Source organism: Orbicella franksi, chromosome 4 (genome assembly GCF_964199315.1).
Source record: "Orbicella franksi chromosome 4, jaOrbFran1.1, whole genome shotgun sequence".
Classification (NCBI taxonomy): domain Eukaryota; kingdom Metazoa; phylum Cnidaria; class Anthozoa; order Scleractinia; family Merulinidae; genus Orbicella; species Orbicella franksi.
The window spans coordinates 29,107,370-29,122,578 of NC_138148.1; the positions used below are offsets into that span (position 1 = coordinate 29,107,370).

Genomic DNA, 15,209 nt, shown 5'->3' on the forward strand with positions numbered 1-15,209 from the left:
CTCTCTAGAATTGCTGAGCCCTAGCAACACGAAACTTCAAATTGAACACCTTTTGCCCACTTTTGGACTTTCTGGTTCAGAAATATCAGTCGTGAAATCTTACACAGACTCTGGCATTTTCTTTTTTCGTTAGTTTGATTTTGTTTTTGTTTGTTCAGTGTTTGTTCCCTTTTTTTCGGATTCTCCAATTTTAGTCAACTAGTTTTGATTTGTGTTCGTGAATTTTCCTCTGTAGATCAGACCAGTGTTTCCGGATGACAAACCGTTTACAAATTGGACCTTTGTTATGTTAACTACTCCTGGTTGGTTAAAATACTCACCTAGATATGTATATCCTAATGTATACAAACAGTGCAGTGTTTAGTTTAGGCCCCTTAATTTATTATTTAAAGCCTTCATTTTTACGTGCAGCCTTTTTCGTGGCCTTTGCTAGACCTAAAACAATTACTTTCAAATCGTTATTATAATGAATTTATATCGTTTGTTAATGATTATCGAGATTCCGCTGTAACGTGATTAGTAATTGGCAAATTATCAATTAAAAGCGGTCATGGCACACGTCCAAGCAAATTATTACACCATTAGGTTGACTTCTTTACTTTAAGCGCTGTAGGAAACATATCTTGACTGTTGGCTTAAAACATTTTTGAAGCTAGTGTTATGTTTAATTACGAACCATTCCAGAAAGGGTGATAAACGAGGTGAGAGCGCAGTTTTGAAACTGATAGCTTTAATTACATGAGATAAAGTATGCTTCAGTTAATTAACTGCTTGGTGAAGCAGAGTATTATTTCAATAGTTGCGTGTACTCGCCTATAAAAATAAGTTTGCTATTTCGTTTCGTTTAACAGGTGTAGATCCAGACCAAGTAAAAGTGCGTTATTTGACATCCGGACCATTTTCTCCGTCATCTGACTGCGAGGGCTTTAGTGTGAAAATATCGTGGGAAAAGCCAACATTTAACTACAGCACGCTGGTTTCCTACAAGATCTCTTACCTCACTGGAAGCAACAATGGCACGAAAGTCGAGTTACCAGTAAGCTGTACAGTCTCTATCTTACCTATAGAGTAATTAATCCTTATCTATTCATGGCGCTTATTAATAATTTAAAATTGTGGTCATTACAGGCCCTTTTACAGTGGAAGACATATTTAATAGTTTCCGCGATAACGTTAAACGTAAAATTAAAGTATCGTGTATCTTCAGTGGAAAAAAAAAACGCTTTTCATTTTTCTCCATAAAAATGACCTTTGAACTATGAGCTTTCGGAAAAGAAAGAAGAAAATTCTAAAAGAGTAAATTTTCAAGGAGAACATGAACACAGCCGTTTTTCACAAGACCTCATTGAAAATAAATAAAATACTCTCAATATAAAATCTCGTTAAGTTGGAACTTTAGAGAGATGATTTTATCTTTCCAGTTTAGATTTCGTGGAAAATTTGGTGATTCATTTTTCGGAAAACCTAATAAAATCCTTGAATAGCCAGATCTTGAAAACTTAATTTGACATGGGCTGTAGGGTATTTGTGATTTGATCGTGAGGCGCTACTAATTACCGTTTCGTAAACATTTTTACCCGTCGTTGCCATCATTGGCAACCAAGGCTTTCAGCATAAACGATGCCATACCTGCTTTAATTTAGGCCTGGACAAGTTAGAAACTGGTTATAGTTTGATGTGAAGTTTATATGAAATAATTCATATATGAACTGCGGTAGTAGACGAAAGTGAAGAATGATCATCGCAGTTAATTTTCCAATTTAAGCAATTGGAAAGAAGAAGCCTGAAAAAATCAGGGCTTCAACGGGATTCGAACCCGTGACCTCCGCGATACCGGTGCGATGCTCTACCAACTGAGCTATGAAGCCACACATTGGGAGCGAGGTCAATTAATTGAGTTCATATCTTCCATCTTGTTGATGGAGTAAAACGCACTCACCAAATGCTTAATTGTTCATATTAATACTGGTTTGCTTGCGGTTAGCTTTCATTTGATGGTTGGGGCATCTCTGCCATTAATATTTAAGAAAGTCACGTTTTATAATTGAATTTTACGGAGTTTTGGCGAATCAACCTGGTAGTGTAGTAGTATGAGGGGTATTAGGAAACACAGGTTTCGGGTTCAATACTGGGTGGTTAACCACAAATTTTCTTTTTTCTTTTATTTAGTGGAGAAAAAGTCATTGATAGTTAAAAAAAAAATTCTTAGTAAAGCGAAAATGTCATCGACCGTTTCCTAAACGGACAACTGCTGAGGCGCTACGTCCAATGTACTGGAGACTCCGCTGAAGGGACACGGTCACCATCAAGTAGTTTGAAATTAAGTTGTATTTCTTGACAAATTAAACAATAACAAAACGTAGGTCGGTTTCAAAGTTGAAAAAATTGGGCGTGGGACGATGGTATATGAGCGTTTGTTATATTTTTCAAATCGAAGTTACTGGTTAATAGAAACACCTTAACCCCAACCAAAGAAAAATGAATCAAATTGTCAAAGAAGCGAATTACAAAGACTATCAGGGACTGCAATCTTTTTTTATAAGAACAAATTTTATAAGAATATCGAGAATGAAATTTGCGGTGTTTAAAGAATAAACCCGAGGCTAAGGTTTTGAAAAAAGAATTATTTTGTGTGTGGAAAATTTGTGAATACAAAACTAAACCAGCTAACTAACTAAATTGGGTGGAATCCGTCCTCCTCTAAAAAAATAGCCAAAAACACTAAAACAACAACAACAACAACAACAATAACAACTAAAACAGTCTAGCAGGTATGTTTGATATTGATAACATTTCTTCAAGAAGTTGTGCGTGTCAAATCAGGCTTTACAAAAAATACGATATAATTTAAGAATGTGCATAAAAATAGTTTTCATCCTAAAATCACAGGTCAATGCAAATATTCTGGCTGTGCAGAAAATAAAACCAACACTCTTATAAAAAAAAAAAAAAAAGAAAACGAAAGCGGCCTTTTCTTTGATGTTATGTTGTTGCTCATAATTCACAACCAAAATCTTTTAAATTTCAGTCATAGTTATTAAGGATTATGTTATCGATCTGTTCACAGTGCAGCTTTAATATTTTACTTTATGTTTACTGTCCAGCCGTCTTCACCCCACTTCATCATATCCGGCATATTGCATGGCGAGGGAGTTGGCTATCGGGTAAGCGAGTGAGAGTACGTCTCAGAATAGTTTTGGAAACAATGGTATAGATATTACAACCTTTATCTCTTTACTAATTTTTATTTTGCCTTTAAACAGCTAATAAATTATACTTTGTTACATTCATCCTTTCCATAACATTTTGTATACGTTGTTTTATCCTTCTTTCTCGTGTTTGAATTTTTGTCTTTTCTAATTTTTGCGCCCAACCGGGTACTGTCTCGCCGTCTCAATGATTTGTAATTTGCCAACATCAAACAAAAAAAAATTGAAAGTTTGTAAATATATTTCCAAATATAATTTTGAGTTGTCACAAACTTTGCTTAAAATATCTGAAAGATTAAAACCTTTCTTTTCTTGTTTCTTTCAAGGTTATTCCCATATACCAACATGACTGGATCCAAGGAATTGCAGTTCCTGGAAATGCGACTGCACCTGGTAAGGATACAAGTCAATAAAAGTAATACCACAGACAGATTGAGTAACTCGTTAACTAAGTTCATGCGTAGACTCGGTCTAATATCAACTTGGATGCCGTTTGTCAAGAGAAATTGCCCGTAAGATCTGTTTAAACTATGCATTGTTGTATTTTCCAATCTTAACAATCTTTGTTCTTATTTTAGTTTTACATTAACTTTGTGCTTCTTTTTCAGTCTTAGTAAACTAAAACATTTTCAAGCGCTTCTTCCAATTTTTATTTCACCAAAAAGAGTGAAGCGAACAAACAAACTAAGGAAATCATTATGAACAGAATATGCAAATAAGTTTTTTTTCTGATCAATCCATTTATTATTTTCAGACAAAGAGCGTCCCGCTGATCCGCTATCCACCGCAGAATTGGCTGTGCTTGTTGCAGGAATCTTGTTAGCTGTACTGATTGTCATATGTGTTAGTTTATGGTGCTACAGAGGGAGACAAAGACAGAGGAAGGCAGAGCGTGTCTCCGGGTAAGGTGTTAATCATGATACCATTAGTACATTAAAGGTCTCCTTGATAAATGTTAAATTAATCTTTCATTCGATAAGATAACATTTTCAATATTATTCACCTTAGTAATCCTAGTAAACCATCATTGGCCCTAGGATGTACATGTGTCTCTTCTTTTAACTATGCTGTGTACAAAATATTGGATTCGTGCTGCGGGAGTAGCCAACGTATGCAAGACTACATACACAAACAAACGCCTTAAGTAGAGCATTGTGGGAGTGCTTTTTAACTTAATTAGCAGTATCGAAGTAATAAAAACACAATTATCTACGTTACTTCCTGCAGCAAGAACGCGTTAATGATTGATCATTGGGAGGTAGATGGAGACCTACTGACTCTGGAGGAAGAGATCGGAGAGGGTGCCTTTGGTAAGGTGTATAAGGGAGTCCTCAAAACGCTAACTACGCCCTCACGGAAAATGTTCGTGAAGTTTCCAATAAATGCGATTCGTAAAAATGAAGTCAGGCAGACTGACGGATTGACTGTGGCGGTGAAAATGTTACACGGTGAGTTACATTGTTTATTCAGATTTGGGAACCTGAAGAAACGTCTCGAGTTGATGAACAAAAGTCAACCAATGCAATTTTTACTGACACTGTGAGGAGAAGAACGTGGCCGTTGGCTTTTTACGGCAAAATGCCATTATTATTCTTTTTTATAAGCAGCTACTTGTGTAGGGTTAAAAATTAAAGTAGTGTGTAGCTTGGTTCTGCAAGATCCGTATTGACCTTTGTTTAAGAAGAGAACTCTAACTGTGGAGACCTGCCGCAATTAAAAGCTACTATTTCTCCTGCAAATCGCAAACAAAGTTACACTGTCAACCAAAAAAAATTAACCATTTCTATGCCATCTGAGATGATTTCATTGCTGTAGACAAACTCAGCAAGGGAACTAATTGTTATACAAAAGAAAATAAGGTATTTTTGTGAAGGACAGATTAGCTTTTGTCAGTAAGTCGTTGCCCGTCACTTTCAAGAGAGTTTACATCAGTGGGGAACTTAAGCTTTGGACGGCTTAACAACACATAGATTGCAATGCAGGTGCTTTATTGACAGCACTCTTCTTCAATCGAACTCAGCTCTTCTTCTCCCGAGTAATTCTCAGCATGGTGTTTTACAAAAACTGTCAATTATTTCTCGAGCCAAGAAAATTAAATTAAATTTAAAAAAAAATTAAAAGTACCATGAAAGTATTTTTTATTCTTATTTTTGTTTTTGTAGATATGGCAGACGGTGACCAAAGAAGAGAATTTCTTAAGGAAATTCAACTCATGAAGAACATGAGATCACACAAGAATATTGTTAACATGCTGGGATGCTGTACTGTGCAAGAACCAATGTTCTTACTGGTTGAATATATTCCGTACGGTGATCTTTTACATTACCTCCGAAAACGACGGGGAAAGGTAAAACGTAACACATGTCTATTAAATATATTTAATTCACTTGACTAGCCCTTTTTAGAAGTTGTGTTTTGAGCCACGCTCTTTGGCAAGTCCATGGGACTCCCAATGAAATTTCAAACTGGCTTCCTTATTTGGTCTTCTTGGCAATTTTCGTTATCATAATTTAAGAAATCGGTTTTACTATTTTCAAATTTCAAGAGAAAGTGATGGCAAATATAATGAACAACAAGATACAATTAAACCGTGATTAGCGCTAAACGAAATGTTTGAAATTCAAGGTTCAAAGGTTCAAACTTTCTTAAACACGCTGAAAACAAGGTTTGCTTTTTTTTACAGGCTCGGCGAAACGACGAAATTTATGTCGATGGCACTAAGGCAGAAATCGTTCACAATCGAAATACTCAGATTGTTTCATTTGCGCAGTCTTCGGACGAATCTGGAGTACAAAACAAAGGAATGACCAAAGAAGATGAAGCTGATGACCAGGAGGATGAAAGGGAGGAGTTACTTACTCCAGGAGATCTTATGGCTTTTGCCTGGCAAATAAGTCAAGGAATGGTGAGATATTTTGAGCGTTACAGTACATTACTCTGAACATTACAGCGCAAGTCCCGTGTTTTGCCAGGTGCAGGTGTTTTAAAACTAACATCTTGAAAAAGTACGATGAACCAGTTTTTTCCAACCTTATTATTGTTGCAGTTGGTGTTGCTGGCATTTTTTTTTTTTTTTTAACGATTTCGATACCCTTGTGGTCTTTTTATTGCCATTAAATTTTAACTCGATTATGTAACTGTTGCAAATACCTCTGATGGCTGCCCGGTCTCTCTTTAGCCCATTACGGATATTTCGTATCTTCCAGCTGATCGGAGACGCACTATGATTAAGAGGTCCATACTTCACAGTGCGGCCCGCTAAAATGTGAAGCTGTTCTTGTTGCCAAAATTTCTCTGAATTTATCGCCAATTTTTCTAAACATGCTCCGTGTAAGTAAAAATGTAAATCGTTTCGTTTTTCTAAAATCTGCTGACGACTTAGCAATGATTTCGAATTATGGGCTGTAAATCGTAGGTATAAAGCCCAAACCGTAACATACCGTACGGCCCTCAAACTCGGTTTGTAGGCAGTATCTAATATAATGTTTTTGTGAAATGTAGTTCTTCAATAACTATGGGCGCAAATGAAGTTGTTGCAGTTGTTGTCAGTTGATGATTATCAAAATGCGTTCACAGGAGTACCTAGCAAGGAAAGGCTTCGTGCACCGTGATTTAGCAGCCCGAAACGTTCTCGTTGGTGAGCACAAGATGGCAAAAGTGGCGGATTTTGGCCTGACTCGCTATGTGTATGAAGAGAAAGTTTACCATTCAAAGAGAAACAAAAAGCTTCCACTGAAATGGATGTCAATTGAAGCCATCTTTGACCAAACGTTCACAACTCAAAGTGACGTGTAAGTAGAAAACTGCTGTTGTAATTGACAGCCCTTGATTGTTTGTTAAAAATTTAAGAAGTTAACAACGCATTTTTTTGGTTACTTTATAGGTGGGCTTTCGGCGTTCTTTTATGGGAGTTGGTCACATTAGGTAAGAAAGACATTCTTCTAAAACGTCTTTTGGCGGGAACAAACGCATGTAACATACGAAGATTATTAATTTTTTGCAATTCGATTAGTTCCATGGAATCGAATCTTGCACAACAAAGATTAACCAAAGTAGCAGCTCTTCTGAAAGGCACTTGGTTACAGTATGCATTGTAAGCTGCAACATTTGTTGTTATTTTTCTCTTTCTCTCTTTTCTGCGTATCGCGAAGTAATTGGTGAATCTCTTTTATCCAGGTGGGACTCCATACCCTACAATAAACAACAGAGAGTTACTTCGTCTCCTAAAAGCTGGTTACCGAATGGAAAAACCAGATATTTGTAATGATGAAATGTAAGTCAGAGTCTATTTCTATAAGTGCTCTAGAATGCGTTAATAGCTTCTCTCAAGGAGCAAAGTAAATCTTGGTAGACATGTTAAGGCCATTTACTGTTTTTATGCTTGTGTTAACCTAATCCACGCGTGAGGAATTCCTAGTTGCGTCAATTCTTTTATGTTGTTGTTAAAAATAGGATTCGTGAAATAAAATTTGTATCATTCAAAGAAAATTTAGAACAATAAGCCCTGGTGTACCTGATCGAAAAAAATAATGCAAAAATCGAATATTAAATTACTATTACATAAAGTTTTTGCACTGATTAATAACAAACGCACATTGACATTGTATTAGGTTCAGTATGATGACGGATTGCTGGATGGAAAACCCAGACGACAGACCAGACTTCACCCAAATACGAGAGAGACTGGAGGAGATGATGCAGAAGGACAATCCGTATTTGGATTTCAGCGTTTTGGATGAATCCAGGGATTATTATAAAGTGCCTTCCTTCAACAGTTTAAATGAGGAATCTGCAGATGATGAACTGTTTGACACAGAAAGCGCTGAGCTTTTAAAGAATGGAAATGACAGCAATAGTCTTGGAGAGGGGAAAACTTCTGAAGATTCTTACAAAGATGGAACAGCTCCATTGTCAAATTCCAACCAGGGTCTAGAGATGGACCTGGAAATTGATCCTGTTGATGTGAACAAGATTGATTTTGACAACAGTTCTCCTCGTGATGAAGATTTCCGTGATCGTAAAAATGTAAAGGTGAATATTGAAGCACTTGAAATGGCTTTATACCGCCCAGGCAGAAGAGGGATTGTGCTCTAGGATGAAGCTACTGAAGCTGAATACAGAACCCAGGATAACAACTTACGAAATAGACAAACCGTGGAATGTACAAGCAGACTTGAATTAATAGCCGAACTAAACCAATTTCTCTAAATTCAGGGCAGCAAAAGCTACTCATAGAAGGTTCATTTCTCTTTTTACATTTATGGTGCAGTTTTATGATTGCTGGTTACTTGCTTATTATTTGGAATCAACTAACTTACTGATACATATACATTCTCACACACAGCTGGGAGCCATGCCAAGCCAGACCACGCAGCATGACTTTTATTAATATAACAACTATATATATAACTGTCTTACAACGGCACAAAAAAAGTGACAAGAGAAAAAATTCACTGCGATTTAAATAAATTCGCTGCAACTTAATAGACTTTTGAAATACTTCATGGGTGGGTTGGTGGGGCATGTCAGGCAATGGCGGATGGCAAAACAAAAACTGAACCTTGTACAAGCCCCGTGACCTGAACCCCCCACCCCCACCCCATACAGGTGTACTCAGACTCCCAGCTACGCGTGAGAAAAACGTTTTCCGTTTCCTTCGTTCCTCAGCCAGCAGAAGACTTTACTTTTTGTTTTACTTTTATATCTCAGCTTGTGGTCCAACCTTTCGTGAAGCTCCACTGATGTGATTAGTGAATCTATACTGAATGGAAGTTTGCAATCAAACCCCACAAGTTTTTTGTTAGTTAGTTAGTTTGTTTGTTTGTTTGGTTTGTTTGTTTCCTGTTTTGTTTTGTTTTGTTTCGTTTTATGTTTTTGGTTTGTTTGTTTTTTTATAGTCAATGGTGCAACGGTTTAACGATGTACTTACTCGATCAGATGTAATTAACACAAACAGGAAACACATGAAACACCTTTGTAACAAGATCAAATGTGCTTTGCGATTTCCACCAGAGGGAGCCCTGCTTCATTAATCATTATATACATCAAAGGGGTTATGGGCTTATAACACTAAATGTAGCTTTTATATTGAAGAAAGCGAACGAAGTCTTAATTGTATTTCATCGGAAAGAATTGTTTATTGTTTTCTCGTAGCCTGATGAACTAAGGTGTCTCGATAAAATTTTATTACTATTCAGTCTGGTTATTACATAGCATTTTCAATCAGCTTTTTACCAGCCTTTCGTCAATCGGTTGAAAATGTGAAAATTACAACGGCTAAGGAAAATCCCTTTTAAAAAAAATCGTTCGTGATCGCCATAAAGAAAATCAATAAAACTGTTAAGACATTTAAAAAACATCTTAGCTTCTAAACACATTTGGTATTATTTTGAAGCAAGTTTAGCAGAAAGTGTTCGTTTTCTTTTAGTAATTATTCGAAAGGAAAAATACATAATTTTTCTTTATTTTCTACTTGCCATTTTTATATCAAATCCATGGTCTATGGCAAATGGAAAATACCACAATAAACGGCTTTGAACCCCTTGCACAGAAAATTTTTTAGTTCATACTTTGCCATGTCTTTTGATACCATGATTGTAGCATCAACTGCTGATAAAGAGTTGTTATAATGACTCGTCAGCGACAACAGGGACGACCTTTTAGACATACCTGCAGAGTTTAGCGGCTTACGGTGAGGTTACCTCTAGCAAACTAGCGGTAAGCTGCAAAGAAGTAATTGCTGTTGGAAAAAATAAGTGAACATGGTGTTAATGAGAGTATATATCCCATAATGTAAAGTAAATAAACGAAAAAGGAACTTAAAGTACATGTAAGTTATATCATTGGCCACGACAATTAAAACGAAGGTGAACTGACAAGAGAAATCAGCTGCTATCGGCGTGGAAAGTTTCTTTTAACTTTGTATGGGAAGGGAACGTTACGTAGATCGATAAGTCATACCCTATAGGCTGTACGCTGTAATCACAATTATAATAATACTCTCATACCAATGAGTCATTATAATCGCTCACAGGCGAAGATTCTTTACAAGTCTTGCTTAACTCCGAACCAGTGCTGCATTGTCGAGTTAGGTGAGGAAGAACAGGGCTGATTAGTATTTATCTTCATACACCGCCCGAAATTGTGTTCAGAACCATTTGTACCTGGAGCTCCATCAAATTGGCAGTTAAATAATCTGCTCTTGTAACTGTTTACTGTCCAAGATTGCCCAGGTAACAGTTTGGTCACAGCACTGCAGTTAGAGCACTCATTTCCCCGGATGTTTACGTATTCATACATCCGGCAAGTAAAATCCCAGCTGCCAAATATGTCGTGACCTTCCAGCTTGGCGCGTGCGTAGTCGGTATACTGCAGACCCTCCTTTGGGAAGTTACAGGTTGCTCGGAAGTGGGTTGACTGATTAGCAATGGACCGGATCTGTGGTAAGGCGCGGTGGCCTCATGATTAGTGCGCTCGACTCCGGATCGAGCGGTCCGGGTTCGAGCCCTGGCTAAGGACATTGTGTTGTGTTCTGGGGCACGAAATTTTACTCTCACGGTGCCTCTGTCCACCCAGGTGTATAAATGGGTACCGGCGAACTTAATGCTGGGGGTAACCCTGCGATGGACTAGCATCCCATCCAGGGGGGAATAGAAATACTCCTAGTCGCTTCATGCTACAGAAACTGGGATAAGCTCCGGCCTGATGGGCCACTTGGCTCGCATGCAGACTTTACCTTTACGTTCCAGCTTGGCGCGTGCGTAGTCGGTATACCGCAGACCCGCCGTTGGGAAGTTACAGGTTGCTCGGAAGTGAGTTGAGTGATTAGCAATGGACCGGATCTGTGGTAAGGACAGGCGGTAAGAGCTCCAGCTCACATCATTGTCTTCGTGATTTACAGGCTAATCAGCGCCAAATATTTTGTCGTTAAACAGAGCTTTATTAGCCAAGGAAAATGATTGTATCAACGCCCAAACGAATCCCGATTCTGACTCCATGTTGCAGAAAACAAAAAACGCTTGGTTCGCAGAATCAAAGATGAGGTACTTTCCTGATTTCGAAGCTCCGTTCTTGGCAATATCTTCACAGGGTCTTGGATGTTTAATCTTTTCACATCGCCGGCCTGTGTGCGTATCAAGGCAGGTACAGTTAAACCTTGTGTTGTGAGGGTCACAAATCTCCCGACATACTCCTCCGTTGACACAAGGATTGTAGCTGCAGCATTTGTTCGTACAGCCATGTTTCCAAGGGATGTCTTTCCCTCCACCCTAACAGAAAAAGTGAATTATTTTTTTGTATCTTGTAAACATATTAGACGGCAAGCTAGAAGCATATATTTTTTAACAATAAAGTGTTTCTGTCGAGGTCTGATGGTTGGCCGCGAAAATTTTGTGTTCTAGAGTATTTTCCCTGGAACGAAATATAAATGTAGATTTTAAGAACATGAAATTCGAAGAGCAAATTTTAGCCCATGCAGGCCGACAGAGACATTAAGTCCTCAATTGTCTATATTTTTTCCATTAAATTCACAGGGAGCATTGACTGTTCAGCTAAATTCACCGTGCGATACAACGCGAAGTTGATATTGTTGATTCAAATCATTGTAGGTTAACATATTAAGCAGGAATGACCGTACTACATTTGCACCTTACTCATCGCCTAAAATAATGCGCACGGGAGAAGCCAAAAGTGCTCGTCGCCCGCAGAACGACGACCTCAGGAAGCGAAGCTTGCCGGATGAGGCACGTGTTTCAGAATACGTTCGTAGGAGAAGAATTAAGATTGGGTGAGGTAGCTGCAGAATTGTTACGTTTTAAGTACTGTGCATATCACCAAGCTGGGGTCGGAAAGCAAAATCCTTCTCTTGGTTTCCAACCGTAAAAGAAGAAGAAATTTTGGTAATCTATGAAGCAGTTGTCAATACTGGCGCAACAAAAACCTCAGAACTCGCCTTGGCTGTATTTACAAATAGGTTTTATTATTTTTAGACTTGAAGTTATTGGGTAACCCGACACAAAACTATTTGTTTACAATTCCAATTTTCGACAAATTACAACAACGTCGGCAAAGCGAGTCAAGTGTTTATGTTTAGAAATTAGCGAAATTAAAACAGTGAAATTCATAAAACCTATCTCAGCATGGATTCGAAACAGCAAAACTTTACCACTCCTGTTGAAGATATCTCACTGAAGCAAATGACAATTTTAGGTAACACGACGCCAGTTTCTACAACGAAGGGTCGCTATCTGTGAATCGTCCGATCAACAACTTATAGCAAAAGTTGTGCGGACTGAACTACACTAATCTTTTCAATAGCTCAACGAATCAACCACTTTTTCCGCAATGTTTCAGACCGTTTCGTAGTTTCTCTAAACTGACACGAAACACGTCGGATTTCTCTTGTTGAAGTGATTTTTCAAAGAATTATCAAGTGTGATAAAACGCCAAGGTTTTCTAAGTTCTGGGTGAATTTTAGAGTTAAAGGCAGCATTTAAAACTTTTTTGTTGTAGTTTCACGAGATGTCTTCCTGCAAGCTAATTTATAATGCGGTTCCGCCCTCTCCGTAAAATATGACATTTACAGCGCTTTTGAACTTTGCGAAATGACAAGCAGCCAGCATCAGGACACAACTACTGCTTTGAATCGCCATTACTTAAACCACTGGTTGCTAACATCATAAAATGTGGTTAATTATGGTCATCACTTACCATTGTGGCATTTTCCTCTTTCCCAATAAGTAGTTTCTCTCTTACAAGATAGCAAGATATCTCTTTGTAGAGAAGAGGGCTTTGGTCTTGTGGCCGTTTCCGGGAAGGCAACCGTTTATTCATATATTTTTTTCTTCCGAAAACTGTGTTCTGAAAAGACAAATAAGAAAAGTTATTAGATTTCGAGTTAAAGTGACATTTCGGGTACAAGTTGTCTTCAAAAGCCATATTGTTACATAGAAATGATGTTGCTATGGAAACTATTTTTAGTCACCGCTCAAATAGTAAAAGGGGAGACTTTGAAATGGGAGTAAGCCATCAGCTACATTTTCGGGGGCGATTTTTCAGTGCAATCCATTTTGCAGATATGAGTAAAAACTCCAGGTCTCGGCTGGCTTTCAGCCAAAACACTCGTTATTTCAAAGCTGAGATTTAAATCTTTGTCTAAATTCTCAAATGAAACTGCTAAAATAAACAAAACAGCTTATGTCAACTGACAGATCAAGTGGAGACAACAAATTTCAAAACAGAAAATTGCGACATCTATTATTCAGGACGCTTCAAAATTCCTCACCTATAGTTAATAATATTTCATTAGCTCCTCAAATCGACATTCCTGGTGCAATAGATGCAGCAGTGTAAATTGTTGTCATCTTCCTCCCGTAAAATACACGAGAGGTTCGTGAGCAAGAAGTAGAAATTGCCGAGGCAATATTGTGGCTATTGAGGATTCTATTGACCAGAGCTTTGGTAAAATAATCACAAATATAAGTTTTCAAAACGCCTCAATTATGTTGGTGGCACATAAGGTAAAATAAGTTCATGAAAAATCAACCGCAAATTAAAAGAGGAAATATCAATGATTTCCACGATGCGGTGTATTGTTTTCTTAATCATTATACACCTGACTACAAAAAAAACGTGGTCGAGAGAAAAGAAATGACCATAAACGATACGACACGGTGAGTTTGTGGGAAAGTTTCGATGTTATACTAATTTTCATTCTTACACACCTTTTAGATGCATTAAAACGATTTACGAGATAAGCAGGAGGACTGTATGACTTTACCACCTTAAGAATATTGAAAAAACAGCGGACTGTTCGCATTGTCTATAAATGTAAATTATTCTTTGTTTTTTTACGTTGGCTACTGTAAATAACACTCCTGTACGTTTCGAATTCGTCTTTAATTCTAACGATTCACTTAAAACCAAAATACCAAATACAGAAATTAATAAATACGAACTTAAACTTAAATAAACTGAAAATACAACAATACGAAAAACAGCAAAAAATAGAAAGGAAAAACGAGATTGCTTACAAGATCTGTACGGCACTCCGGAACTGACAACGACTGAATACAACTAAAAAAATACAACGCTTTTAAACGGAATTTTGAACTAAAAGAATAAACTTAACGAGGTTACGTGATAAACAGTAGACGATTACATAACACGACGTGAAAAAACTAATTTGCATTTAAAACTGCACAAAAAAGGTACGCAAAAAATTAACCTTTAACAACAAAGACAAAACAAAAAAGAAAAGGCGACCAAAAACGGAAAAATGTAACTCTCGTGGCTACAGCTACCTTTAGGAAGGCATGGGCAGTTTCCGTGTTTTTCTAAATCATAACGTCGGGCAGCTGACCTGTAATCATTTAAGGTTACCGTATACCTTCAGGGGTGTCTCACGTCCAAGCGATGTAGCGCGTCCGGTTTAAGCTATAGATACCTAAACCCCCATATCAAATTAAAGCTTATAGAGCTGGCTAACAAACCATACCAAAAATTTTGAAATAAAATGAAGTGCCGATTTTTTCACGGCCACTAAATGCGAGCGCCCTAATCACCTTTTGGAAGCTACAAGTCAAAGTGAATTTTGTTTTTCGCCAATTAATTTTTTCCTCGGTTTCAGGACAAAAAGCGCTAAAAAAGCGTGTCTGCGTTTTGCCACATTCAATTGCAGTAAAAAGTTACTGAACATTTTCAAAATAGGATTTAAAAAATGTGAAGTGATCGTACAAAAATTGCTCTCGGAGAAAAAATATTTCGAAATAAACAATTCGCAGACAAGTTTTTGTTTTCTATATGTTAATCTAGCTACTGTCCAAATTTGAGGGCAATCAAACAAATCCCCTTTGAGTTGTAACTCTTTAAAGTGTCTGCTTCAAGCAAAAAAATTTATTCGAGAAAACAGCGCTAAGGAAAATCTCTTGCTTCGCAAACAAACTCCGCCCACAAACGCCTTCAACTGGGTTCTCAGATCACTGAGCCAATCAGCGCTTGGAA

General features: G+C 37.5%; 1 protein-coding gene and 1 pseudogene across 2 annotated transcripts in view; one reads left to right on the forward strand and one right to left on the reverse strand.

Moving 5' to 3' along the window:
- The window catches only part of LOC145485107 (uncharacterized), a 28,697-nt gene extending 18,474 nt beyond the window's left edge, over nt 1-10,223 (forward strand). For both annotated transcript variants that reach the window (XM_081463782.1, XM_081463781.1), the window contains 12 exons: nt 236-302; nt 852-1,036; nt 3,105-3,164; nt 3,536-3,602; nt 3,964-4,111; nt 4,437-4,657; nt 5,372-5,556; nt 5,893-6,114; nt 6,786-7,000; nt 7,093-7,133; nt 7,386-7,482; nt 7,820-10,223. In XM_081463782.1, coding sequence (XP_081319908.1) covers nt 236-302; nt 852-1,036; nt 3,105-3,164; nt 3,536-3,602; nt 3,964-4,111; nt 4,437-4,657; nt 5,372-5,556; nt 5,893-6,114; nt 6,786-7,000; nt 7,093-7,133; nt 7,386-7,482; nt 7,820-8,303 — 1,992 coding nt within the window. In that variant the 3' untranslated portion in view covers nt 8,304-10,223. The remainder of the gene's footprint in view (nt 1-235; nt 303-851; nt 1,037-3,104; nt 3,165-3,535; nt 3,603-3,963; nt 4,112-4,436; nt 4,658-5,371; nt 5,557-5,892; nt 6,115-6,785; nt 7,001-7,092; nt 7,134-7,385; nt 7,483-7,819) is intronic.
- A 24-nt stretch (nt 10,224-10,247) lies between these two features.
- Nucleotides 10,248-13,040, reverse strand: LOC145485685 (uncharacterized; annotated as a pseudogene).
- Nucleotides 13,041-15,209: the final 2,169 nt, after the last annotated feature.